At 47.9% G+C, this 27,483-nt stretch overlaps 1 protein-coding gene and 3 long non-coding RNA genes across 5 annotated transcripts; 3 read left to right on the forward strand and 1 right to left on the reverse strand.

Annotated features, from left to right (window-relative positions):
• Nucleotides 1-284: 284 nt before the first annotated feature.
• On the forward strand, nt 285-1,811 carry LOC147820519 (uncharacterized). Its single transcript, XR_015448430.1, has 3 exons — nt 285-703; nt 1,090-1,212; nt 1,382-1,811. It is a non-coding gene; the product is annotated as an uncharacterized LOC147820519 (long non-coding RNA).
• A 2,927-nt stretch (nt 1,812-4,738) lies between these two features.
• On the reverse strand, nt 4,739-8,754 carry LOC147820520 (EKC/KEOPS complex subunit LAGE3-like). 2 transcript variants are annotated; one of them, XM_087204133.1, is made up of 3 exons: nt 5,713-7,403; nt 5,267-5,389; nt 4,739-5,085 (listed from the first exon to the last, which is right to left on the reverse strand). In XM_087204133.1, the coding sequence occupies exons 1-3, from the start codon at nt 5,865-5,867 to the stop codon at nt 4,947-4,949; spliced, it is 417 nt and encodes a 138-aa protein (XP_087060259.1). In that variant the 5' UTR covers nt 5,868-7,403; the 3' UTR covers nt 4,739-4,946. The 2 variants fall into 2 exon arrangements, with proteins under 2 accessions (XP_087060259.1, XP_087060258.1); XM_087204132.1 differs by lacking the exons at nt 5,267-5,389; nt 5,713-7,403 and adding an exon at nt 8,377-8,754.
• On the forward strand, nt 8,395-9,098 carry LOC147820521 (uncharacterized). Its single transcript, XR_015448424.1, has 2 exons — nt 8,395-8,794; nt 8,927-9,098. It is a non-coding gene; the product is annotated as an uncharacterized LOC147820521 (long non-coding RNA).
• A 16,858-nt stretch (nt 9,099-25,956) lies between these two features.
• On the forward strand, nt 25,957-27,483 carry LOC147820522 (uncharacterized). Its single transcript, XR_015448429.1, has 3 exons — nt 25,957-26,375; nt 26,762-26,884; nt 27,054-27,483. It is a non-coding gene; the product is annotated as an uncharacterized LOC147820522 (long non-coding RNA).

Here is a 27,483-nt window from a genome sequence, read left to right on the forward strand (position 1 = left end):
GATGCAGTTCTAAACAGCGTGGCCGGAAGAGCCCTGCCCAGCGTGACACCTCCTGTGTCCTGGGGGACGCAGGGGAGGACAGCTGCCGATGGGCAGAGCCAGAGCAAAGGCCCCGAGGCTCCTCTGTGGCCAAAGGGGTCTGTGGGACTCAGGACTGGGCCAGTTTGGAAGGGACCAGACACCTGGGGGTCCACTGCACATGGGCACTGGTGTGGGGGGGCGCTCCTGGGTGGGGCACCCGTTGCCCGGCAACCGAAGTTTTGTGCCAGGTGTGGAGGCAAGTTTGGCGGGAAACACAATGCCTGAAGGCCTGTATGCGCAGGCGCTGTTGGCCTCAGGAGGAGAATTGTGGGTGGAGCAGGGACGGAGCTTTGCACGCGCTTCCTGCCCTGGAAGGAGCCTATGTTGAGAGGTCGTGATCCTGATCGAGGTCGAGCTAGACTCAAAGGGGAAGAGGCAAGTCCGGCATGCAAGCCCCTGCAGGCGGTGGGAGTATTGCAGGTGGCCACGAAGATGACCACGATGGCAGCAGAATCCTTGATGGGCAGAGTGATGCCGGAAAGCCGGGGGGCCGAGGCTCAGCAGGTGTCTCTGGCGATGTTGGTACTAACGCTCCAGCAGTTTCGCCTGTTGTTCTTGTTTCTGATGGCACAGGGCAGATTATGCTCATGTCTGCTTGGCCAACTGCGCAACCGCATGAACTGTATCCTTCCTGACGTGGCCTGCGTGGCCCGTGACGTGGGGGGACAGGGAAGCGTCAGGAGAGGGGCGGCTGGGACTCAGCGGGGCAGCGGCACAGGGATGGAGAGCAGGAGAGGCCAGGCCGAAGCCGGAGGGCCAAGGGCCTGGGCCAGGAGCAGGGCTGTGGTCCAGGCCAGGCAGAGCCAGGCGGGCCGATGCGGGGGAGGCAGACGAGGTGGGGGAGGCAGACGAGGCGGGGGAGGCAGACGAGGCGGGGGAGGCAGAAGCCTGCAGAGAGGAGGCCTGAGGCGCCCGGGATGTGGGGCAGCTGCGGGGCGGGGGGTGTGAGGGCCTGGCCGATCCGGGGGCCCGGTCCCTACAGCACCGTGCCTTGACCACTCTCCACAGCAGCCTCAGGGTGCCTTTCCCATATCCAGGAGAGGCGGAGGTCGCCCGAAGGACCTTGGCTGCCTCTCAGGAACACCCGAATGTTCACCGAGAACTGACAGTGAATGGCAATTTGTTGAATGTGTCCGTCCTCAAAGGGCTGGGCTTCTGGGGGTGTGGCCACAACTATAGGGAGGGGCTTTTTAATGGACACTGGGAGCTGCCTAAGTGTTAGGACTAAACAGGGCGGGGCCACGCTTGCTAGTTTAGAGTCCTGACTATTGACTGGATTTTTGTTTTCTCTCACTTACAGGAGATGGGTTTCCCAAGACCTTGGCCGCCTCCACACAGTGTTCACCTCCTTCCTTGAGGACCTTTTTCCCTCATCTTCTAGGTCATGCACAGCCTGGGACCCCCAGGTCCCCAGACTGCTGAATAGGAAGAAGGATCTCAAACCTATGTGTTCCGTGCCAGACTGCATCCTTCCCTAGGCTCCAAGGTTTTGAGTTTATTGCCATGTTCTCCTCAGATCCTCATTTTTTCTGCCTTTAATAATCACTCATGGCATGCCCGGGGCCCACTTGTGTTTTCATGTTGGTGGGTGGGAGACATGGTCAAATGTTTGCAGAACATAAATAAGTCAAATGAAGCTGAGCAATCATCCCGTGCCTGAGTTTCTTTCAGTTACAGTACCTTCCTGTTTCCTGGCTTTTGTGCTCTGAGGACAGATGGCAATTTCCCACGGGGGATACACATTTACACACGGAGGTGGAGTTAGTAAATTCAACAACAGGTGAATATCAATAATGCAGAAAACATGAGCATACCTACCCATGGGCACGAGGTCAGAGTGCAAGGCTGGTGAACTGCTGGAGTGGGGGACTTGGTCCTGTCACCCTCTCCCTTTGACTACCATAAACCAAAGTTCAGAAGGCAGCCGAGTGCCAGCCCCTAGCGCCTGCCCCATGACACCCTACAGGGGGCTTAGGCCCCAGGGCCCCAGGCCTGAGCCAGCCCCTGCCCATCTTTAAGGCATCATGGCATTTATAGGGGATAGAATAGCCTCGCAATAGGAATGTGCATGCCTCGGTGCACTATGAGCACAGCCAAAGAGGTTGAGGCGAAGGAGGTTTTAAAGATAAAACCAGAAAGGATGACATTATACATCTTGAGACACAAGGGTTAAGGGGACACCTGGGGGAGAGGGCGGAGGAGGAAACTCTCCAAGCAGGGGCAAGTGGGTGGGTTCTGGGTTCTCAGGGAAGGCTGGAGGAAGGCTCACGGAGACCTATCTCCCCCGGCCCCCCGCCCGGGTACCTGGTATCCAACTCAGGACCTTGCGCTTGTTAGGCAAGGTGCCACTGAACTAAGTCCCCACCCGAGGAGACTGCTCTTAGGGGATGCAGAGGCGTGGTGAGGTCAGCAGCTCAGGCAGAGCTGCAGTGCAGTGACTCTCACGATCACCTTCCGAGTTGGCTTTCCTTTTCAACCTCTGAAGAGTATGACCTTATTATGACATCTGGTGTCCAGGGCTGACTGGATCTCAAAATATCTCACGTACTCCTCCGCATTTTTACCTTTAAAATTCCCAGGAAATACTATTTCCAAGAAACAGCACAGACCAATGAGGTTTGGGAGAATTCATTTCAGGTTTAAGGTGTACACTGACTCAACAGACTGTTGTCCAAAGGAAAGCATTGAACAAAGAGAAGTTCCAGCTTTTATATATTTGATCAAGGGGGGTGTGTGGTCTTTCTAGTGACATGAAACTAGGGGGTGTGTAAGGAGGATACAGAAGCAAATAAAAACCAATTTAGGGCGCCCAGGTGATGGGGAAAAACTAAGAACCAAGATATATCATATACAGGTACAAACACCCAATGATAAATGTAAATGAATTGTATACCTAAAATGTACCAATAAAAGAACTAAAGAAAAAAAAAAAGAAGGCAATTTAGGGCCGGGGAATTAGCTCAGTGTATTCACCACCTGCTGCGCAAGTGCAAGGACCCAAGTTCGATCCCCGGAACCAAAAATAAAAAAGAAGAAAAAAAAGCAATTTAGTCACATCTCACACGATGACAGTTTCATTTCTTGTGAATCTTGTGAGAACAGGGCGTCATGAACTTTGTTTACAGGACACGGTTGCCAATCTCATGTGTATGCTTTTTATGTTTTTTTTTTTTGGTAGTGGGGATCGAACTCAGGACCTTACACTTGGGAGGCAGGCGCAGTGCCACTGAGCTAAACCCCAGGCCCTCATCTGTATCTTTTAAGGCCATACAGTTCCTTAAGGTTTTCAAAGATCTCATTTACAGGAATGTAACTGTCTGCCCTATGAGTACCGGGTTGGGGCAGCGGGGAGGCCAGCCTTGAAGGAAGGCAGGTTCCTGGGAAGTCAGGTCGTCACTGGACTCTGTTGCCAAGAACCTTGTGTACTTTATCTGTCACAGAATAAGGAGTTACAGCTCTGAGGAGGAGGTGGTGGTGGTGGCGGTGGCGGTGGTGATCCGAGGTGGGGCGCACTTCCCAAGGCTTATTTTACTTTAGGTCCTGCTTCAACAAATCTTTGTCCTCCACACCTCCTCCCACCCTCTCTGGCCTCCCCACCATGCTTCCCTGGCACAGCGCCTTACACAGAGGTGGTCATGATGGGGTCTGCACTGAGTCCTACTACCTCAGGGGGCACCTCTCCTTCCCCACATATTCAGACTCTTACACCAGGAGCCTCCATGACCCCTTCCCGCTCCATCCCTGCCCAGGGCTCCATTCACCTCCATGCTCCCTTTTGATTGTTTTCCTGTATATGTTGTCTTTGTGGACAATAACTTTATTAAGAAAACAACCTGAAGGAAACAAGCATTTCTTCAAGGACATTCACCCAGCAACTGTCTTTATAACCTGAGACAGCTGTCATGTGCAAATGAACCAAATTTCTTGTGACAGGGAAAGGACTTTGCTCCCCCTCCCACTCCTGCCTCACAGGAGACTCCACTCGCTATGAGACAGATCAATCCATTGTAATCCACTGACACCAAACCATGAGGAACCATGAGCAGTGAGCAGTGGTTCTGGGGGGAGGATGAGCTGAGGTGGCTGGGGACTGGGGGCTTTGCACAGGAGGAACTGGACCCTCCTCTCAGCCTGGCAAAGGGGCCTCTTCTCCCCAGCTTCTCACTACCCTGGACAGAGACGCCTCTTGTCAGTAGCCTCCCAACCAGCATCAGCCAAGGGTGGTAGAAATGGTGAGGAAGACGCTCCTGGTTCCTGAGCTGTCCTCCCGCCAAGGGCGAGGGCTGGTTTGAGCCTAGGTCCCGGGGGCTGAGCCCCATGCAGGAAGTTTGAGGTGAGGCCCCTGGAGTCAGTTACTAGGCCACGATGCCCTCAGCCCACTGGAGCCCACTTCCTTAGTGCCTTGCTTTGGGTCCTGCAGGAGCAGGTGCAGGACCAAGCCCCTCAGTCCAGCAGCACAATATTCTTGCTCTCCTGACCTCCTGGCCATGGGTGTGAATACTCCTGTCCTCTGGGCTATTTATATCCAGGTGTTGTTGAATTAACTAACTCCACCTCTACCTCCACCTGTAACTACGTGTCCCCCCCAGGCAGTTGCCTTTGTCCTCAGAGGAAAAAGCTAGAGTAGGGAGATGCTTCAGCTAAAGAAACTCAGGCATGGAATCATTGCTCAGCTTTATTTTCTGCAGTGACACACATTTCATTGTGTCTTGTACAACAACAGGGAAACAAAACAAGTGGGCCCCGAGCACCCAATGAGTAACTAGCAAAGGCAGGAAAAACTAAGGTCTAAGAAGGACGTGATGATTAATTCAGGAATTTAGGGCCTAGGGAAGGATGAGCTGTCTGGCATGGGCGTTTGGGCTTCAGCCCCCTTTGTCTGGCAGAGACATGGGGGGAAATGGGGGCCCAAAGCACCGCATGGTCCGCAAGAGCAGGGCAAGGTCGTCGAGGAAGCGGTTGAACACTGTCTGGAGGCTGTCACGGTCCGGGTCAACCCATCCCCTGAAAGAGAGAAAAGGAAACTCCAGCCAATAGTCAGGACTCTTAGCTAGGTTACAGCCCACACCCTGTTTGGTCCTAACACTTAGGCTCCTCCCTGTGTCCATTAACAGCCGCCCCCTTGCTTGGGGCCAGAGCCCCAGAGCCCCAGGGCCCCAGAGCCCCAGCGCCTTGCAGGACTGACACAGTCAACAAACTGCCATCCACCATGAACTCCCTGCGAATGTCAACGTGTTCTCTGAGAAGGGTCAAGGTCCCTCGGGCGACCTCCGCCTCTCCTGGATATGGGAAAGGCACCCTGAGGCTGCTGTAGAGAGTGGTCAAGGCACGGTGCTGTAGGGACCGGGCCCCCGGACCGGCCAGGCCCTCACACCCCCGCCTTGCAGCTGCCCCACATCCTGGGCGCCTCAGGCCTCCTCTCTGCAGGCTTCTGCCTCCCCCGCCTCGGCCCGCCCGGCTCTCCCTGGCCCGGACCACAGCCCTGCTCCTGGGCCCGGCCCTCGGGCCTCCGGCTTCAGCCTCGCCTCTCCTGCTCTCCATCCCTGCGCCGCTGAGTCCCAGCCGCCCCTCTCCTGACGCTTCTCTGTCCCCCCACGTTCTGGGCCACGCCGGCCACGTCAGGAAGGATACAGTTCATGCAGGTCCATCCTTGGGCTGCTGACCACGAGCACAATCTCCCCAAAGGGCCATGGGCCCCGAGGTATCTGGACAACCCGTGAAACTGTGCCACCCTGGTCACGTTCATGGCCCTCTGCTCCACTGGAGCCGTGGTAAGGGGCCTGCATGGGTGTCTCGGTTCGTCCCCTCAGAGCCCGCCCCGACGACGAGGATGAGGGCTACGCACTCCTTGAGGGGAAGAAGGCGCCTATGAAGCCCCACCCCTTTCAGACCCACAGTGCACCACGACATGCCCACGGCGCCTGCGCCAATGGGCCCTCAGGGTGGGCTGCTTTCCCCCAACCTGGTCTTCCTGCTTCAACTAGTTTTTGGTTGCCAGGCAAAGGGCTGTCCCTTGCCTCCCATCGATGGCCCCGCAAGTGTCTGATCCCCTCCAAGCTGGCCCAGCCCCGAGTCCCACAGACCCCTTTGGCCACAGAGGGACCGAGGCGTCAGGAGACCCAGCTCCGTAACGGGGGCATCTGCCAGGCTCTCCAGAGCCCTGGTAGGAACAGGCGCTGCCTCGGTCGGGCCTGGACACCCCGGAATGCCGCTGGACCCCGCGATGCCCGCAGGGTCAGCCCCACCCGTGAGCCCTGTGCTGGCCCATCCCCCATCGCTGAGTTCTGATGGGGGAGGAGATGGCCACGGGCCCAGCCCGTCCTGTCCCCTACACACACGCACACGAGGTCCAGGCCTGGGGACACAGTGGGGATGTGGATCCCAGCCCGTGCCCGTCCTCGGGATTTGCCCAGGACACTTGCTCCGGCAGCCACATTCGTCTCTGCCATCCCGTGGTGCCCTCCTGTTGAGCCGGGGCTGAGTGTGCACAAGGGAGAGAGTGAGGATGGGGACGTGGCCTGAGACACCTGTCCATCCCCCCTCCTCTTGACTGCTAGGGAAACAAAGCAGGGCCCCACCAATGTGTGCAGGAGGACCGAGGAGCCACCAGTCATCCGGGCATATCCCAGCAGCAGGCTCCTCTGCTGGCACGGCCCTCAGGTGCACTCCGCGCTCCATCCTGCAACTAGCCACAAAGGCTGGTGGCTCTCTGTGGTGCTGGAGGTGCCTGGGAAACGACCCCGTGTATCCCTACACCCTGCGGAGGGCAAGCTATGGGAGAGGCTGACAGTTCAGTGTCCTATAAACACACGGGAAAATGCCCAGGGGCCCCCTCCTCTGAGAAGCCCCTCCAGCCATTTCTTTCCTTTGATCTGAGGACCACAGTTGATGCCAGCAAGACAGCATCTTGCCCTCTCCACCAAGGTGCCACACACAAACTGGGAGGAGTTGGGGGGGGGAGGTGTCCCACAGCAACCAACAGAAACGTGATATAGGTACAATGGAGCTCTTGTGGCTGAAAAGGCAAGAAAAGGAACACAGGACAAAGACGAAGTGAAAATGAAGATGAATCCATGGGCAAGAAGACAACGATGAGCTCTGTGTCCAGCCCATTGTTTGTGAGAGCTGTGTCTTCTAAGCCTCTCCTCCACCCAATGCCAATCTCAGGACTTTGAAGGAAGACCAGAGAATTCAAGCCACTACAGGGTGTGCTTTTATGCCAGCTCTTTGGTATCCTCAATGCCCTGTTCTCCGTGGGCTGTGTTCTACACGTTTGTTTGTTTGTTTGTTTGTTTTGGGGGTGCTCTATCGCGGATCAAACTCAGGACCTTGCACTTGCGAGGTAGGTGCGGTGCCACTGAGCTAAATCACCGCCACTGAGCTAAATCACCGGCCCTCTGAACAACAATCTTGTCATTGGAAGGACCTCTCCTCTCACCAGGCCCTGGCTGGGGTCCTGTCTCCACCTGGTGCCATACTTTGTGTCCCCGTGTGGAGGCCCAGGGCTCCCCGGCGGTGCCATCCCCACCTCCCACCTACAGTGGTTCCTCCCCTGTCCACTTGACCACCTCCAGACACAAAAGTAGACACAGAGTCACCTGCCAGTTGAGGGCCCAGGCACCTGAAGCCAGGCTGATGAGTCAGAAGACTGTTCCCCAGATCTGGCTTCAGGACGACACGATGGGACATGACAGTGACGAATGTCACTGAAGGCGCAAGTATCCTGGGCAAATCCTGAAGACCGGCACTGGCAGGGATCCACATGCCCAATATCGTGTCCCCAGGCCTGGACCTCTTGTGTGGGGAAGGGGACAGATGGCCTTGGACAGGCTTGGCTTGGAAGCACCCTTTGCCGCCGGAACTCTGTGATGGGGGATGAGCCTGCACAGTGCCCATGGGTGGGGCGGCCCCTATGGGCACCACATGGTCTTTCTGGGATGCTTGGGGGGCTTGAGGAGGGGGTGGGCTCGGCGGGAACCAGCCACATGTCAAAGGTATTAGGGCATGCGCACATGGGAGTGGCAGCCTTGTAGCTTTAAGGGCCAGGGTATAACAGCACTGACTCCTCTTCACATGGGCCTAAGGGGATCTGTTTGTGCAGGCTTCTTAGGTCTACAGGGCAGAGCTTCTCAAGGGAGCCCTCATTCGTTGTTGTTCCGTGTGTGTGTGTGTGTGTGTATGTGTGTGTGTGAGTGTGTGTGAGTGTGAGTGTGTGTGTATGTCTGTAAACCAGTCACTGGCTAGGAGGCTTCGCAAGTGTGTGTTTGCGCAGGCGCCTTGGACCTCCCAAGTTACCTTGCGCGTTAGGAGGCGGGGTCTTCTTGCTGGAGCAGCAGGTCGGTGGAGGACGAGGCCTTCTTCAAGATGGGTTCTGAGGCTGACGAAGTAGGAGACGTGCCGGTAGCAGAAGAAGGGGAAGCTGTTGCGGTGGTTGAGGCGGGTGCTGTCGCTGGCCAGGTTGGGCCAGGTGGTCCTGTGGTCCCTGAGGAGCCTCGTGGTCCTGAGGGGCCTGGTGGGCCCGGCGGGCCCGGCGGGCCCGGCGGCCCCGGAGTTCCTGGCGGGCCCGGGAATCCCGGTGATCCCGATGACGCTCGTGATCCCGGCCGCCTGGACCCTCCCGGAGGCCATGGCGAGGGCGGAGAGGCCCACGCGGCTGTTGCTGTGGTGCCACATACGATGGGGCCCAGCGGGGACGCCACAGGCGGAGGCGGGGGTGAGCAACCGTCCAGGGCCGGCTGGGGCATGGGGCGGGCGCCGGAAGCCCGAGGGCTTCGTAGGGGGCGGTGCCTTCCCGGGCGGGCGGGGCCCTGGGCCACCATCCCGAGCCCTTCTCGCTTCCTCCTAGACAACTGACGCCGACCTAGGACGCGAAGCCTTCGGAGATGGCGCCCCCGACCCTGATCCTGATTCCCGCAGCCTGAGCCTCCCGGAGCAGCCGCTCCGCAGCCCAGAGATGCCCTGGGCCGCAGTCCAGTCCTTGGCGGTCACCCCGAAAATAAACCTGAGCTGCTCGCCCAGCGTCTGGGTTTCTTTGAAGCTGCGATGCCGCCAAATCCTCCTCCGCCCCGCCCCCCCCCCCCCAGCGGTCCGCGGCGCCCAAGGGGAACTTAGTGGGCCTTCATTCAGCTCTCACTCTCATGGGCATTTTGGAGTTTTTCTCTTGTGTTTTGAGACAGAGTCTCGCTGTGTAGGCCTGGAACCGCGCAGCCATCCTCCTGCCTCAGCCTCCTGAGTGCTGGGAAGGATTTTTTTTTTATCCATTAAGTTCATCGGTACATGTTAGGTACACAATAAGTTGCATTCATCCTTGGGATCTTGTACCTGTACGTGATGTATCTCGGTTCTTATTCTTTCCCCCTTCCCCTGCCCTCCCTTCAGCCCCTCCCTATGTACCAAGACTTTGTTTCCAGTTTTTCCTTTTCTCATTAGTTTTGCGGTATTGAGGATTGAATCCAGGGCCTTTGCACTGAGTTAGGTCCCCAGAAGTATTTTTCTTTCTTTCTTTTGTTTTTGGTACCGGGGATCGAACTCGGGACCCTGTCGTTGCGAGGCAGGCGTCGGCACCACTGAGCTAAATCCCCGGGCCTGGTTTTCTTTTTTAAAAAACATTATTTATTTACCTTTTGAAAGTATCTAATATCTGCGTCTGAAGAGAACTGGCTCCCTTGGTCCTGGTGAGAGGCGCGGGCGGTACGCTCTCCTCCACGCGCAGGGCTCCAGGTCCCCTCCCGAGAAAGCACGAAAAGAGGTCGTGTGCTGCGCCCGGGACGCTGGCTGGAACACTCGCGGCCTGGGCAGAGCCAGTGCCCCCAGGGCGACAGCAGGTGGTGGGGGAGACCCAGGGTGCGTGGCCTGAGTCCAGGGCCAGGATGCTGTGGGCTGACGCATGCGTCCCCGCAATGGGGCGGAAAAGGGGGGTGCTCAGGAGCGAGCGCCTCAGGAGTTAGCACCTTTAGAGGAAGGGCAGGAGCCAGCACGGAAGCCAGCAAGTGGATTGCAGACAGGGAGGCAGGCCTTGAGCTTGGACTTAAGCTCTAGAACTATGACCGCAGCAGGCGTGGTGGGGACTGCTTGTCATCCCAGCACTCCGGAGGCTGAGGCAGGAAGGTGGCTGCGAGTTCGAGGCCAGCCTGGGCTACATAGTGAGATCAAGGCCAGCCTGGACTACATCGAGAGACCCTGCCTCGACAAACAGGAAATAAAAAACTCAAAAACTTCAGTCGTTTTGGAGGCCTTCACACCCACCCATGTGTGGACCTGAGTGAGGGTCTCCTTCCGATGCTTACTTTGCCTTTTGCAATTCCCCGCGCCCCTTCCTGGACTTTTGGCCAAGAGGTTTTCCAGCTCCATTGACAGCAGCTGCTGTGCCAGATGTTTGGGCTCCCAGTCGCGGTGGCAGTGTCTCCCTCCTCTTCCAGGAGCCCTCCCTGGGTGCCTCTTCCTCCGTGTCCTCTCTCTTCTGCCGCCTCAGCATTTCACCACCTTCCGCGGGTCTCAGTTCTCTCCCCCCCCCTCATTTTTGGAGACAGGGTCTCTTTAAATTGCTAAATTGTCCAGGCTGGGCCCTAAATTGTGGTCCTCCTGCTTCAGCCTCCAGTGCTGGGATTATAGGCGTGAGCCACTGCGCCCAACTAGAATATATATTTTTAGTATTTTAGTAGCATTTGTATAATAAATGCATGACCTGAGACACAAGAGTAGCAACATTTGGCTTCCTGACCTTGTTTCAAATTTGTGAAGAAAGTGCTAGGACTCTGGCTAAGGCCTGGGTGACATTAGCTCCCCACTGATTGGTCCCAGTAGCTCTTTCGTAGACTTAAGTTGGATTTTCTAAATACACAACTGTGTTGTCTGTCCATGAAGGCAGTTTCACTTCTTCCTTTCCAATCAGTACCCTTTGTCGTTTTGTTTTTTGTTTTTTGAGACAAGGTCTCACTATGTAGCCCAGGCTGGCCTTGAACACCTGGCGATCCTCCTGCCTCAGCCTCCCTAGTGCTGGGATGACAGGCGTGGGCCACCACTCCTCACATGATTGGTTTTTCCTCGTAATGGGTTGGCCCTGCCTGCCTGCCTGCCTGCCCTCTTTCCTTCCCTTCCTCCATTCATCCCTCCCTCGTTTCTTTCTCTCTCTCTTTCTTTCTTTCTCTTTCTTTCTTTCTTTCTTTCTTCTTTCTTTCTTTCTTTCTTTCTTTCAACAAACCCTTGTATCAAGGGCTGAGTTTCATGGGATCACAGCGAGGGAGCTGCTCTGCTATGTAAGAACCCGGACCCAGAAGCAGGTTGCCTACGCATGGCTTAGCGCCAGGTTCCCCAGACATGTGGTAGCCAGGGGCGAGAGGGTGGCCCTTCTTCTTGAGTCTTGAGTTCAGGGCTTGCTGAGTGGGACGGAGCAGATTTCAGGGTGGGCCAGGCTGGGGGCCGTGTGATGCTCTCGTGCCGACAGTCGGGTGCTGGTGCAATCCATGTGGACGTTTCTTTAGCCGCCTTTCATTCATTCATTCATTCATTTCATTTTTTATTTATTTTTTCCTTTTTCTTTCTTAATTTTGTCACAAACCCTTGTGCCAAGGGCTGACTTTAGATTTTTCCATTAGTCCGTGTCTGCAGTACGCGGTCCCATTTATTGTGGGGAGTCGGAGCATGCACATAACACATGTTCATTCTTCTTCCCCTTTGTCATCCCTCCCTCTCCTCTTGCCAGCTTTTGATACTCCCCCCCTCTTTTTGTTTTTCTGAGACAGGGTCTCACTATGTAGCCCAGGCTGGCCTTGAGCTCTCAGAGACCCTCCTGCCTCAGCCTCCTGAGAGCTTGGATGACAGGCATGCACCACCACGCCCAGTGGTCCTTTTCCCATTTGCAAAAGCTCTATTATCATTTCCCCCTTCAACTCTTTCTCATTCTCTTTCCCTGCTCTCGGGCCCGCCCCCTCTCTGCATCTCTTGTCTCTCCATCCACTTGAAAAAGATCTCTCCCTACTTCCTATTTATCAACTACTTTCACTGTCTCCCTACCTCCCTCCCTCTTTCTGTTTTTCTCATATAAGGGAAACCATGTGATATTTGAAGTTGTGTGTCTGACATTTCATTTAATATAATCTCAAGTTGCATCCATTGACCTATGAATACCTCAAGTTATCCTTTTGTATGGCAGAGTAGTACTCCATTGAGTGAACAGTACTTTTTTTTTTTTTTGGTACCGGCGATCGAACTAGGGACCTTGCACTTGTGAGTCAGGCGTCAACCACTGAGCTAAATCCCTGGCCCTTCCATTGAGTGTAAATACCACATTTTCCTTGTGAATTTATCTGTTGATTGACTTACAGGTCACTATTTAGCTATTCTGAGTTGTGGAGCTTTAAACATAGCTATGCATGGATCCCTGTAATGTGATGAATTTAATTCTTTCAGAAAGATACCTAGAAGCGGGATAGCTGGGTCAAATTGAATTTCTAGTTTTAGTGGTTTGAGCAATGTCTAGTTTACATTCCCACTAACAATATAGAAGAGTTCCCTTTTCCTCACAGCCTCACCAGCATTCGTTATTGGTTGATTGCTTGATGGCCCTTCTTTGTGGAGTGAGATGGAATCTTGATGCTGTTTTCCTTTTTCTTTTCTCTTTGTTCTTTTTTCTTTGGTACCAGGGATCAAACTCCGTCCTAGTGCCTGTGCAAACCACTGAGCTAAATCCCCCACCCTAGGTGCTGTTTTCATTTGCAGTTCTCTAATGGCCAGAGTTTTTTCATGTATTTATTGGCCATCTGTCCTTCTTCTGAGTAGCATCTATTCATTTCAGTTGCCCACTTTTTGATTGGGCCTTTTATTTTGGTGGGCCCAAGTTTTTTTCCGAGCAAAGATGATTTTTTTGAACTTCATGATAGAAATGTGACACTGTTCCACAACAAAATTATTTGACTTCAGATTTCATGAGGAAACATGAATTAGCAATATGCTCTCAATAAGCCTTGTTATTAATAGCTAACTGCCTTAGATTCTGGGGTCGTTTCCTCTGGTGTTCTCAAATGAAGACTTTTCTAAAACTATTCTGATATTTCAATTAAAGATCAGAGGTAAATTCACAGATTTACAAGATATGTGATTTGTACTTAAAAATTAATAGTTGTTGGATAGCCACCACTTTTGGAAGTGATTTCAAACAACAATGAAGTGTTTTATAAATATTTTGGAATACATGCAAAAGCTGTATCCCATTCAACTAAATGTCTTCTTTTTAAAAATGAAGACATGTGGGCCAGGCATGGTGGCGCATGCCTGTAATCCCAGCACTAGGGAGGCTGAAGCATGGGGATTGCTCCAAGTTTGAGGCCAGCCTGGGCTACATAATTCAAGGCCAGTTTGGAATACACAGACAGACCCTGTGTCAAAGAAAATCCCCCAAAACCCAAAACAAATACAACACCCCCCAAAAAGACCACACAAAAATCAATAGCTTTCCTCTACACAAATGACGGACTCACTGAGAGAGAAATAGGGCAAATACTTCCTTTCACAATAGCATCCAAAAAACTGAAATACCTAGGAATCAACCTAACGAAAGAAATCAAAGACCTCTTTTCTGAAAACTATGGGACTCTGAAAAGAGAGATTGAAGATGATATCAGAAAAGGGACAGACATCCCCTGCTCCTGGGTAGGAAGGATTAATATAGTGAAAATGGCCATACTTCCAAAACTGCTATATAGATTTAAGGCAACTCCAGTTGAGATCCCAGCAGCATACTTCGTGGACCTTGAGAAAACAATCCAAAAATTCATTTGGAACAAGAAGAGACCCAGAATAGCAAAAGCAATTCTAGGTAACAGAGACATGGCAGGGGGTATCACAATCCCCAACCGCAACTATACTACAAAGCTACTGTGATAAAAAACAGCATGGGACTGGCAAAGAAACAGACCCGAGGACCAGTGGAACAGATTGGAAGATGCAGAAACAACGCCAGACACACTCAGCCATCTCATCTTCGATAAAGGAGCCAAACACCCTCACTGGAGGAAAGATAGCCTCTTTAATAAATGGTGCTGGAAAAATTGGGCTTCAACTTGCCAAAGATTAAAAATAGACCTAAATCTCTCACCATGCACTAAACTAAAATCAAAATGGATTAAAGATCTAAATATTAAAACAGAAACTCTGAACCAGTTGGAACAGAGGTTAGGTAGAACCCTTGAAGACATCGGTGCAGGAAAAGATTTTAATGAACAAAACCTCAGTTGCCCATGAACTAGCACAAACAATCAACAAGTGGGATCTCTTCTTATTAAAAGGCTTCTGTACAGCAAGAGCAACAACCAGCAGTGTGAAGAGACAACCCACAATGTGGGAAAATATCTTCACCTGCTCTTCCTCAGACAAAGGTCTACTATCTCAAATCTATAAAGAACTTAAAAAGATCAGACCTCCCAAATTTAAAGACCCAATCCAAAACTGGGCATCTGAAATGAACAGACATTTCTCAGACAAAGAAGTAGAAATAGCAAATAAATACATGAAAAAATGTTCAACATCACTGGTCATTCGAGAGATGCAAATGAAAACAACGCTGAGATTCCACTTCACTCCAGAAAGAATGGCTGCTATCATGAAATCAACCAATAACAAATGCTGGCGGGGCTGTGGGGAAAGAGGAACCCTGCTCCACTGCTGGTGGGAGTGCAGACTGGTGCAACCACTGTGGAAATTAGTATGGAGATACCTCAAAGAACTAGGACTGGAAGTCCCATTTGATCCCGCTATTCCACGGCTGGGGATCTTCCTGAAAGAATTAAAAGAATCATACCACAGCGATATATGTGTGCCCATGTTCATAGCAGCACAGTTTGTAATAGCTAAAACTTGGAAACAGCCCAAATGCCCATCAACTGGAGACTGGATAAAGAAAATGTGTTTTTTTTTTTTAATGAAATGGAGTACTACTCATCCATCAAAAATGAGAAATTAGGGACATTTATAGCTAAGTGGATGCACACTGAGGCGATACTCTTAAGTGAAATAAATAGAACACACATGAATAAATTCTGAATAGTTTCTCTGGTGTGAGAAACTGAAAGTGTAAATGAGGACTAAATGTATAATAGGTAATGTGAAATAGGAAGAAAAGGGGCAAAGGGGAAGGAGATGGGAGGGCTAGGGGAAAGGATAGAAGGGAATGGGATTACTATGAGAAAATGGAAAAATAGGAACAAAATCTTTGTAAATAGGGAGGAATGGAGGGGTTGAAGGGAGGGCTGGGGAAGGGTGAAAAATAAGAACCAAGAGAGACTATGTAAGGGTGCAAATTTCCAATGATGAATGTCATTATATTGTATACCTATAATGTACCAATGATTAGAATGAATAATCGATAATGCAAAATGGGAAGAAAAGGTCGAAAGGGGTAGGGGTAGTGGGAGGGGCAGGGGAAAGGAAGGAAGGGAAAGGAAAAATGATGAGAAATGGAAAAAATGGAAATAAAGTCTTTGTAAATAGGGAAGGGTGGAGGGGTTGAAGGGAGGGCTAGGAATGGGGAAAAAATAAGGACCAAGATGCATTATGTAAAGGTACAATTCCCAATGAGAAATGTAATTGGGTTGTATACCTACAATGTACCAATAAAAGAATTTAATTAAAAAAGAAAACAATCAGGGAGCTCATAGAAGACACTAATAAAGCTAAGCTGCACTAAACAAAATGATATACAACATGAATGACCAGTTTAGCAAGGAGTCCACCAAAAGGTTACAAACAGCCAGGAGAGTGAACGTTATATTGAACGTAAGGGTAGCCGAAGTAACTAATGTGAAGACAGAATATCAGAAGTAGAAGAGGAGGATGCTTTCAAAGACCAACTACTCAGAGATACCTTAAAAAGAAGAGAACATAAAAAATGGATTCAACAGCTGATACATGACCCAAAGATGAAGCCAAAAGGAACTAGAATTAGTGAAAAATCAGAGGACAGCACAAATGGCATTAAAACCCATTTATCGAAATCACACGGTGGCAGAAAATTTTCCAAACACTGGGGAAAAATTAACATGGATAATTAGGAATGGTCAGAAGAGAAACTCTGCAAGTCACACACAGTCAAAATCCCAGAAGCCCAGCACAGGGACAGAGAAAAGCAACAAATCAATTATGATGTAGTCATTAGAATTACAGCAGGCTTCTCAACACAAACTTTAAATACACAAACCCTTAGCCAACCATATCAAAACAAGGAAAGAAAACATCCACATCCGTGCAATTAATGATGAAAAGTGAAATCACAAAGGATCCTGCAGAAATCCAGAAGATCATCAGTACCTACTTTGACAACCTGTACTCTAATAAGAAAAATTCAGAAGAAATGGACAGGTTCCTAGAGATATATGAATTACCAAAGCTGAATCAAGAAGATATAAAAATTCTAGCCAGCGATTTAGCTCAGTGGTTCCGCCGTCTGCCTCGCAAACACAAGGTCCAGAGTTTGATCCCCGGTACCAAAAACAAAAAATCTAAATAATCCAACATCAGTCAAAAACATTGAAGAAGTAATTTTTTTTGGCTTTTCGAGACAGGGCCTTGCTGTGTAGTCCACTCTGGCCTTCAATTCACTATGTACCCCAGGTTGGCCTCAAACTCACAGCAATCGCCCTGCCTCAGCCTCCCAAATGCTGGCATTATAGGTGTGTGCCACCATGTCCAGCCAAAGAAGTAATTTTACAAACCTACCAACAAAGGAAAGCCAAGATCCTGACATATTCACTGCTGAATTCTACAAGAACTTTATAGAAGACCTAATGCCACTACTCGTCAAACTCTTTCATGAAATTGAAAGGGAAGCAATACTCCCCAAATCATTCCTGGAAGCAAGCATTCCCTGATCCCCAAACCAAAGAAGACTCCAACCAACAAAGAGGACTACAAGCCAATCTCCCTATTGAACACAGATGCAAAAATCTTCAACAAGATACTGGCAAACAGGACGCAGCAAATCAAGAAGATTACATACCATGACCAAGTAGGATTCATCCCAGGGATGCAGGGATGGTTCAACATGCACAAATCAATAATGTAATACATACACCATATTAACAGAGCCAAGGACAAAGTCCAACATCCATTCCTGATAAAAAAATAAAACTTACAATTGGAATAAAGGATCTTTATCTGAATCTGATGAAAGCCATCTATTTGTCAACAGCCAACATCATACTAAATGGACAAAACCTGAAAGATTTCACACTACAGTCAACAACAAGACAAGGATGCCCACTGTCACCACTCTTGTTCAATATAGTCTGGAAATATTAGCCACAGCAATTAGACAAGAGCAAGAGATAAAAGGAATAAGGATCAGAAGTGAAGAAGTTAAATTACCATTATTTGCGGATGACATGATACTCTACACTAGAAGACCCCCAAAACTCCATCAAAAGACTTCTAGATTTAATAACCAAATCCAGTAAAGTAGCTGGATACAAAGTCAACACTCAAAAATCAATAGCACGGGCCAGGGATTTAGCTCAGTGGTGCCGCCACCTGCCTTGCAAGGGCAAGGTCCCGAATTCAATCCCTGGTACAAACAAAACAAAACAAAACAAAACAAAACAAAATTAGTAGCATTCCTCTACAAGTAACAAAATCACTGAGAGAAATTAGGGAAACAACACCTTTCACCATAGCATCGAAAAAAATGAAATGCCTGGGAATCAATCAAATGTCGGAAGAAAAGATCTTTACACTGAAAACTACAGCTCTCTGAAAAAGGAGATCAAAGAGGATACCAGAAAATGGAAAGACATCCCTTATTCTTGGATAGGAAGAACCAACATAGTGAAAAAGGCCATACTTCCAAAATTGTTATGCAGATTTAATGCAGTCCCTATAAAAATATCAATAGTATACCTTACAGAACTAGAGAAAACCATCCTAAAATTCATATGGAACTAGAAGAGCCTCAGAATAGCAAAAGCAATTTTGGGCACCAAGAGCAAAGCAGGAGGCACAGCAATACCAGACTTCAAACCATACGACAAAGTAATATCGATAAAAATTGCATGGCATTGGAACAAAAAACAGACACACGGATCAATGGAACAGAATACAGAAACCTCACAAGTGATGCTGGGAAAACTGGACCCTGATTCTTCACCACATACTAAATTCAAATCAAAATAGATCAAAGACCTAAACATTAAAACAGAAACATTGAACCTACTGGAAGATAGAATAGGTAAAATGCTTGAAGACATAGAAGTAAGAAAAGATGTTCTAAAAAGAATCTCACAAAAAAATAGCACCAATAATCAGCAAATGGAATTATATCAGACTAAAAAGCTTCTGTACAGCAAAAAAATCAATCGAGTGAAGAGACAACCTACAAAATAGGAAAAGGGTTTTGCCAGCTATTCTGCAGAGGACTAATATATAAAATATACAGAGAACCCAAAAAATTAAACCACCTAAAATTTAAAAATGGGCTAGAAAAGGGCCAGAGATTTAGCTCAGTGGTTCCGATGCCTGCCTCACAAGTGCAAGGTCCCGAGTCCGATCCCCAGTACCAAAAACAAAACAAAACAAAAATGGGCTGGGGGGGCAGGGATTTATCTTAAGAGAACCATGCCTGCCTCGCAAGTGTAAGGTCCTGAGTTCGATCCCCGTTACCCAAAATTAAGGGAGGCCTAGAGAAATGAACAGACACTTCACAGTGGAAAAAAATACAAATGGTCAACAAATACATGAAAAACAGTTCAGCATCTCTAGTCATTAGAGTAATGAAAATTAAAACAACACTAGGATTCCACCTTATTCCAGAAAGAATGGCAATCACTAGGAAATCAAACAAAAACAAATGCTGGCATGCCTGTGGTGAAAAAGGAACCCTCCTACATGCATGGTGGGAATGTAAACTAGTACAACCATTATGGAAATCAGTATGGAGATTTCTCAAAGAACTGAAATTAGAAATTCCATACGACCCAGTGATCCCCCTGCTAGCTGTCTTCCTGGAAGCAGCCTGTATACCCACCAACAGATGGCTGGATAAAGAAAATGTGGCATCTCTATTTAATGGAAAACTTCGCAGCTATTTAAAAAATGACAAATTTGAGACATTTGTAGGAAAGTGATGCATCTGGAAAATATAATGTTGAGTGAAATAAACCAGACACACAAGCTTACATACAATATGGTATCTCTCACTTGAGTGAGGCAAAGTACAAACAAAGAAAATGGTAAAGGATAGACAGGAAGGGACAAGGGAACGGATCTCTTGCAATAGAGAAGTTGTCCAAGGGAATAAGGGTGAGAGGTGAGGAGGAGGGGAAGGGGAAACGAGAGGAGAGAAATAAAGACATGCCATGTGCAGGAGCCTAACCCTAAAGAATGTAAACATTATATGCCATAACATGAGCTAAGACTAATAATACGAGCAAGAATGAAAAATGGGATAGGGCAATGGGGGAGATTTTTAAAGAAAGAAATATGCTGCAGTATGTACATGTAACCACTCCCCAAGACCACTGTAAACTACATGAACTGCAAACATGTACAAATACAATTTGAAAACAATTTTCTAAATGAAAAATTATAGTACTCTGAAAAAGGAGATTGAAGAGGATATCAGAAAATGAAAAGATATTGCCTGTTCCTGGATAGGTAGAACCAATATAGTGAAATGGCCATATTTCCAATACTAGCATACAGAATGAATGCAATCCCAGCCAAAAATACCAATAGCATTCCTCATAGAACTAGAGAAAACAATCCTAAAATTCACTTCAATCAGAAGAGACCTAGAATGGCAAAAAAAGAACAAAGAAAAAAACCTTTGGGCAACAAGAGCAAAGCAGGGGGCATCACAATCCCTGACTTGAAACTATACCACAAAGCTACTGTGATAAAAACAGCATGGTACTGGCAAAAAAACAGACCTGAGGACTGGTGGAACAGATTAGAAGATGTAGAAACAACTCCAGACACACTCAGCCACCTCATCTTTGACAAAGGAGCCAAACACCTTCACTGGAAGGAAGATAGCCTCTTTAACAAATGGTGCTGGAGGGTCAGGGATGTTACTCAGTGGCATTGCACCTGCCTCGCAAGCACAAGGTCCTGAGTTTGATCCCCAGCACTAAAAATACAACAACAACAACAAATGGTGCTGGAAAAACTGACTTTCCACATGCTTAAAATTGAACCTAGACCCATATCTCTCACCATGCACTAAACTAAAAGGGAAATGGATCAAAAATCTAAATACAAAAACAGAATACTTAATCTGTTGGAAGATAGAATAGGTAGACCTCTTGAAGATATTGGTGTAAGCAAAGACTTTATGAACAAAACCTCAATCACACAGGAACTAACACAAAGGATCAACAACTGGGATCCCATCAAATTAAAAAGATTCTGGGCCGGGGATTTAGCTCAGTGGCACCATGCCTGCCTCAAAAGTGGAAGGTCCTGAGTTCAATCCCTGTACCGCAAAAACAAAACAAATTAAAAAGCTTCTGCACAGCAAAGAAAACCACTAACAGAGTGAAGAGACAACCCATAAAACGGGAAAACATTTTTACGACCTGTTCCTCAAGGGACTAATATGTAGAATTATATAAAGAATTCAAAAAAAAAAAAAAAACCCAGACCACACCGAATGTAAAGACCCAGTCCAAAAGTGGGCATCTGAAATGAATAGACACTTCTTAGACGAAGTACAAACAGCCAGGCCTGATGGCACATGCCTGTAATCCCGGCACTCAGGAGGCTGAAGCAGGAGGATTGCCACAAGTTGGAGGCCAGTCTGGGCTACATGGTGAGACCCTGTCTCAAAGATAAATAACTTAATTAAAAACTTAGAAATACAGGGCCTGGGATTTCCTCAGTGGTTCCACGGCCTGCCTCAAAAGCGAAAGGCCCCAAGTTTGATCCCTGGCACCAAAAAAAAAAAAAAGTTTAGAAATACAAACAGCAGGGCTGGGGATTGAGCTCAGTGGTTCCGCCCCCTGCCTCGCAAGTGCAAGGGCCCAAGTTCAATCACTGGTACCAAAAAAAAAAAAAAAAAAAAAAAAAAAAAAAAGAAATACAAACAGCAAATAAATATATGAGAAAATGTTTAACATCACTGGTCGGCTGAGAAATTAAAAGCAAGAGAAATTAAAGCAACACTGAGATTTTATCTCACTCCAGAAAGAATGGCTATCATCAAGACATCAATCGATAGCAAATGCTGGCAAGGCTGTGGGGAAAAAGGAACCCTTCTCCATTGTTGGCGAGAGTGCAGAGTGGTGCAACCACTGTGGGAATCAGTGTGGAGATTCCTCAAAATCTAGGATTACAGGTCCCGTTTGACCCAGATGTTCCCCTTCTTGGCATCTTCCTGAAAGAGTGAAAGACATCCTATTACAGTGATCCACACATGCCCATGTTTATAGCAGCACAATCTATAATAGCTAAATCTTGGAACCAGCCTATATGTCTATCAACAGATGAATGGATAAAGAAAATGTGATATTTATAAATGATGATTCTGCCATAAAGAAGGATAAATTTGAGTCATTTGTAGAAAATGGATGCACTTTGAAACCAGAAATGTTAAATATTGCATGGTTTCTCTTATATGAGTACCCAAAATGCAAACAAAGAACAAAATAAAATATTTCTAATAGAGAAGAATGAAATAGAGGGAGGAGGAGGGAAAGTTAGCGGAAACACATCCAGGAAGGAGGCGAAGGGAAGGTGACATAAAAGGAATTAAGATGTGGCATGTACGTTATGAATATAACCAGTATGCACTGCAAATGTGTACTAATAAAAGTAAAATCAAAGGCAACATAAAAAAGAACAAACTATATCTGAAAGAACTAGAAGGAAATAACTAATAAGTATCTGGGGAAAATAAACGAAATAGAGACTAAAAGCACAACACAAAAGATTAATGAAACAAAGAGTGGGTTCTTTGAAAATATAAACACAATTAACATACCCTTAGCTAAACTGACCAAAAGAAAGGAAGAAAAGACTCAGATAAACAAAATTGGAGATGAAAAAGTGATATTATAATATATACCATAGAAACTCATAGGATCACTAGGGAATATTTCTTAAGCTAATATATTGGAGACTCTAGAAGAAATGAACAAATTTTAGACACACATGACTCACCACAATTGAACCAAGAAAATATTAAAAACCTAAATAGATCAATAACAAAGAATGACTTTGAAGCAGTAATAAAAGTCACCCAACCAAAAGAAGACAAAGACCAGATTAACTTCTGATTTTGTCAGACTTTTAGAGAACTAATACCACAGTTCCTCAAGTGATACCATAAAATAAAAAGGTAAGGAATCTTTTCAAATGTATTCTACAAAGCTAGGATTACCCTGCCACCAAAACCGGATAAAAGCACAACAAAAAATCTATAGGACAATATCATTGATAAACATAGATGCAAAAATTATCAATAAAGTACTCATAAATCAAATTCAATAACACATTAAATAGAACATACACCATGATCAAGTTGGTTTGGTCCAGAAATGCAAGGATTGTTCAACATAACCAAATCAATAAACATGATGCTGCAAAGAAATGCAATCAAGGATTAAAAACATCACACCATCATCTCAAGAAATACAGAAAAAGCCTTTGGCAAAATTCAGCATCACTTCATGATAAAAACCCTGAAAAAATTAGGTGCAAAGGATCATAACTCAAGATAATAAAAGCTCTATATTATCATGAAGAGGGAAAACCAGAAAGCATTTCCTATAAAATCAAGAACAAGACAAGAATGTCCATTCGAGCCACTCTTATTGAATATGGTACTTGAATTTTTAGCCAGAACAATTAGGTAAGAGAAAGAAATGAAAGGAATACAAATGGAAAAGTAGGAAGTCATATTATCCCCCTCTGCAGATGATGTAATTCTATACTCAGAACACATTAAGGATGGGGCCAGGGATTTAGCTCAGTGGTTTCGCCACCTGCTGCACAAGCGCAAGGACCTGAGTTCGATCCCTGGTACCAAAAAAAACCCCAAAACACTAAGGATGCCACCAAAAATAACTCTTAGAACTGATAAAATCAGCAAAGTAGCAGGATACAAAACAAACATATAAAAATCAGTAGCCTTTCTGTATACTAATCATGAAGTCAGGGAGAAAGAGATCAGAAAAGATCTCCCATCCGCAATAGCCTCAAATAAACTTAACCAAGGAAATGAAAGACCTCTATGATGAAAATTACAGAGCAGTGAAGACAGAAATTGAAGAAGATGCTGGGAGATGGGGAGATCCTCCCATGTTCGTGGACCTAAAGAATTAAAGTTGTTAAAATGGCAATATTACTTAAAGTAATCTATGGATTCATTACAATTCATATCAAAATACTAGTGACATTCTTCACAGAAATTTTTTAAATCCCCAAATTTATGTGGAAACACACAGGATTCAGAATAACCAAAGCAATCCTGTGCAAAAAGAGCAAATGATTTGAAGGTACACCACAAAGGCGTAACAAAACCAGCGTGGCATCACCATAAAAACAGACAGGCAGGCCAGTGAAACACAATAGAGGACTCAGAAATAACTACACGCATCTACAGCCATCTGGTACTCAACAAAGACGCCAAAAACATAGGTGGCGAAAAAGACAGCCTCTTCAACAAAACGGTGCAGGAAATAGTGAATATTCACATGAAGGAGACTGAGGCAACTCAATCCTAGATAAGGGCTAGATAAAACATCTCATCCTTCTCTCTCATCCTGTGCAAATAGCTGCTGAAAATGGTTCAAAGACCTAAAACTCTAAAATGACTAAAAGTAAACATAGGGGAAACACTTGAAGATATTGGCACGGGAGCTAAGAGTGGTAGCACACACCTGTGAATCCCAGCACTCTGGGAAGCCGGGCAGGAGGATTGCAAGTTCGAACCCAGCCTGAGCACCTTATCAACGTAGCAAGACCATATTTCAAAATAAAAACAAAAAGGGGTTGGGGATGTAGCTCAGTGTGAAGGCCCTGGGCTCAATTCCCAGTCCCACAAAATGAAAAAGAAAAGGAGATAGTGGGGCAAACAACAATTCCCTGAATAGGATCCTGATAGCTCAAGAAACAAAAGCAAAAACTGCCAAATAGATTACATCCCATTAAAAAAGCGTCTGCATAGGAAAGGAAACTGATAATGAAGACATATGCTAAAAGAGGGGAAAAAAATCTTTGCCAAACATTCAACCAACAGACGATTAATGGCTAGTTTATATAAAGTCCTCAAAAAACTCAACAACAGAACAAGTAATACAATGAAAATGGGCAAATGATCTGAAGAGACACTTTTTGGACTCAGTCTCACTCTGTAGCCCAGGCTGACCTTGAACTCACTATGTGTCCCCAGTTGGCCTCAAACTCATGGCAATCCTCCTGCCTCGGCCTCCTAAGCGCTGGGAGTACATGAACAGACACATCTCAAAAGACGTACAAGTGGCCCATAAATGTATGAAAAATGCTCAATATGTTTAGCCACCGGGAAAATGCAAATCCAAACTACACTGAGGTTCCATCTTACCTGAGTCAGAATGGCTATCATCAAAAAAGCAACAAATAGGGCCCGGGGATTAAGCTCAGTGGTCCGTTGCCTGCCTCACAACCACAAGGTCCCAAGTTTGATCCCCAGTATCAAAAAGAAAAAACAACAAATAAATGCTGGCCCAAGATGAATGGAATTATTATGTATTAGAAACATACAGAAATAAATGAATCAATAAATGCTAGCAAGGATGTGGATAAAAAGGAATCCTACTACACTATCGGTGGGAAGGTAAACTAGTACAACCACGATGGAAAACAGCATAGAAGTTCCTGAAAAAATTAAAAATAATACTACTAGACCGCTCGTGGCTATCTACCAGAAGAAATGAAGTGCACATACAAAAGAGATACTTGTGGCATAACCAAGAGTCAAGACAAGGAATCATCGGATGGTGCATATCCACAGTGGAGTATCACTCAGCCTAAAGAGGAACAGAATCATTTCAATAGCAGGAAAATGGGTGGGATGGGAGGACCATCATGTAAAGCAAAATAAGCCAGACTCAGAAAGACGGGTATTGCACGTTTTCACTAATATGTGGAAACCTAAAAAACAAAAAAAGATGACCTGAAAGTAACAAAGGTGTTAGTTGCGTAAGAATATGGGCAGAGGGGAGAGGAAGGAAAGAAATGACGTGAGAGCAGATGGACAAAAACAAATCATAATATCTGCATGTAGGGAAACGTCACAGAGAACCACTGAGCTAAATCCCTGGCCCAGTTACCCATTCATTTGTACAATTACTGGGCTCGGGATTTAGCTCAGTGTTTCTGCCACCTGCCTCGCAAACGCAAGGTCCCGAGTTCAATCCCCAGTACCAAAAAAGAATAAAAAGTGTTCCTAACCATTTGCACAATTACTCTGCATTAATACTTACGATATAAAAATACAATTGATAACGTCCCTATCGCAGTCACACCCTCGGCTGAGCAGGCTTCCGCGACTCCCAGACTCCTGGAGTCCCAGCAGCTCGTACCCGTGTCCCGCCCCCCACAGGGTGAAGCCATGCAGGTGCGGTGGCAGGATGCAGTTCTAAACAGCGTGGCCGGAAGAGCCCTGCCCAGCGTGACACCTCCTGTGTCCTGGGGGACGCAGGGGAGGACAGCTGCCGATGGGCAGAGCCAGAGCAAAGGCCCCGAGGCTCCTCTGTGGCCAAAGGGGTCTGTGGGACTCAGGACTGGGCCAGTTTGGAAGGGACCAGACACCTGGGGGTCCACTGCACATGGGCACTGGTGTGGGGGGGCGCTCCTGGGTGGGGCACCCGTTGCCCGGCAACCGAAGTTTTGTGCCAGGTGTGGAGGCAAGTTTGGCGGGAAACACAATGCCTGAAGGCCTGTATGCGCAGGCGCTGTTGGCCTCAGGAGGAGAATTGTGGGTGGAGCAGGGACGGAGCTTTGCACGCGCTTCCTGCCCTGGAAGGAGCCTATGTTGAGAGGTCGTGATCCTGATCGAGGTCGAGCTAGACTCAAAGGGGAAGAGGCAAGTCCGGCATGCAAGCCCCTGCAGGCGGTGGGAGTATTGCAGGTGGCCACGAAGATGACCACGATGGCAGCAGAATCCTTGATGGGCAGAGTGATGCCGGAAAGCCGGGGGGCCGAGGCTCAGCAGGTGTCTCTGGCGATGTTGGTACTAACGCTCCAGCAGTTTCGCCTGTTGTTCTTGTTTCTGATGGCACAGGGCAGATTATGCTCATGTCTGCTTGGCCAACTGCGCAACCGCATGAACTGTATCCTTCCTGACGTGGCCTGCGTGGCCCGTGACGTGGGGGGACAGGGAAGCGTCAGGAGAGGGGCGGCTGGGACTCAGCGGGGCAGCGGCACAGGGATGGAGAGCAGGAGAGGCCAGGCCGAAGCCGGAGGGCCAAGGGCCTGGGCCAGGAGCAGGGCTGTGGTCCAGGCCAGGCAGAGCCAGGCGGGCCGATGCGGGGGAGGCAGACGAGGTGGGGGAGGCAGACGAGGCGGGGGAGGCAGACGAGGCGGGGGAGGCAGAAGCCTGCAGAGAGGAGGCCTGAGGCGCCCGGGATGTGGGGCAGCTGCGGGGCGGGGGGTGTGAGGGCCTGGCCGATCCGGGGGCCCGGTCCCTACAGCACCGTGCCTTGACCACTCTCCACAGCAGCCTCAGGGTGCCTTTCCCATATCCAGGAGAGGCGGAGGTCGCCCGAAGGACCTTGGCTGCCTCTCAGGAACACCCGAATGTTCACCGAGAACTGACAGTGAATGGCAATTTGTTGAATGTGTCCGTCCTCAAAGGGCTGGGCTTCTGGGGGTGTGGCCACAACTATAGGGAGGGGCTTTTTAATGGACACTGGGAGCTGCCTAAGTGTTAGGACTAAACAGGGCGGGGCCACGCTTGCTAGTTTAGAGTCCTGACTATTGACTGGATTTTTGTTTTCTCTCACTTACAGGAGATGGGTTTCCCAAGACCTTGGCCGCCTCCACACAGTGTTCACCTCCTTCCTTGAGGACCTTTTTCCCTCATCTTCTAGGTCATGCACAGCCTGGGACCCCCAGGTCCCCAGACTGCTGAATAGGAAGAAGGATCTCAAACCTATGTGTTCCGTGCCAGACTGCATCCTTCCCTAGGCTCCAAGGTTTTGAGTTTATTGCCATGTTCTCCTCAGATCCTCATTTTTTCTGCCTTTAATAATCACTCATGGCATGCCCGGGGCCCACTTGTGTTTTCATGTTGGTGGGTGGGAGACATGGTCAAATGTTTGCAGAACATAAATAAGTCAAATGAAGCTGAGCAATCATCCCGTGCCTGAGTTTCTTTCAGTTACAGTACCTTCCTGTTTCCTGGCTTTTGTGCTCTGAGGACAGATGGCAATTTCCCAC

The sequence above is a fragment of the Heterocephalus glaber genome, unplaced genomic scaffold (assembly GCF_053883595.1).
Source record: "Heterocephalus glaber isolate CG9 unplaced genomic scaffold, H.glaber_assembly_v1.0 deba00001863, whole genome shotgun sequence".
Lineage (NCBI taxonomy): Eukaryota > Metazoa > Chordata > Mammalia > Rodentia > Bathyergidae > Heterocephalus > Heterocephalus glaber.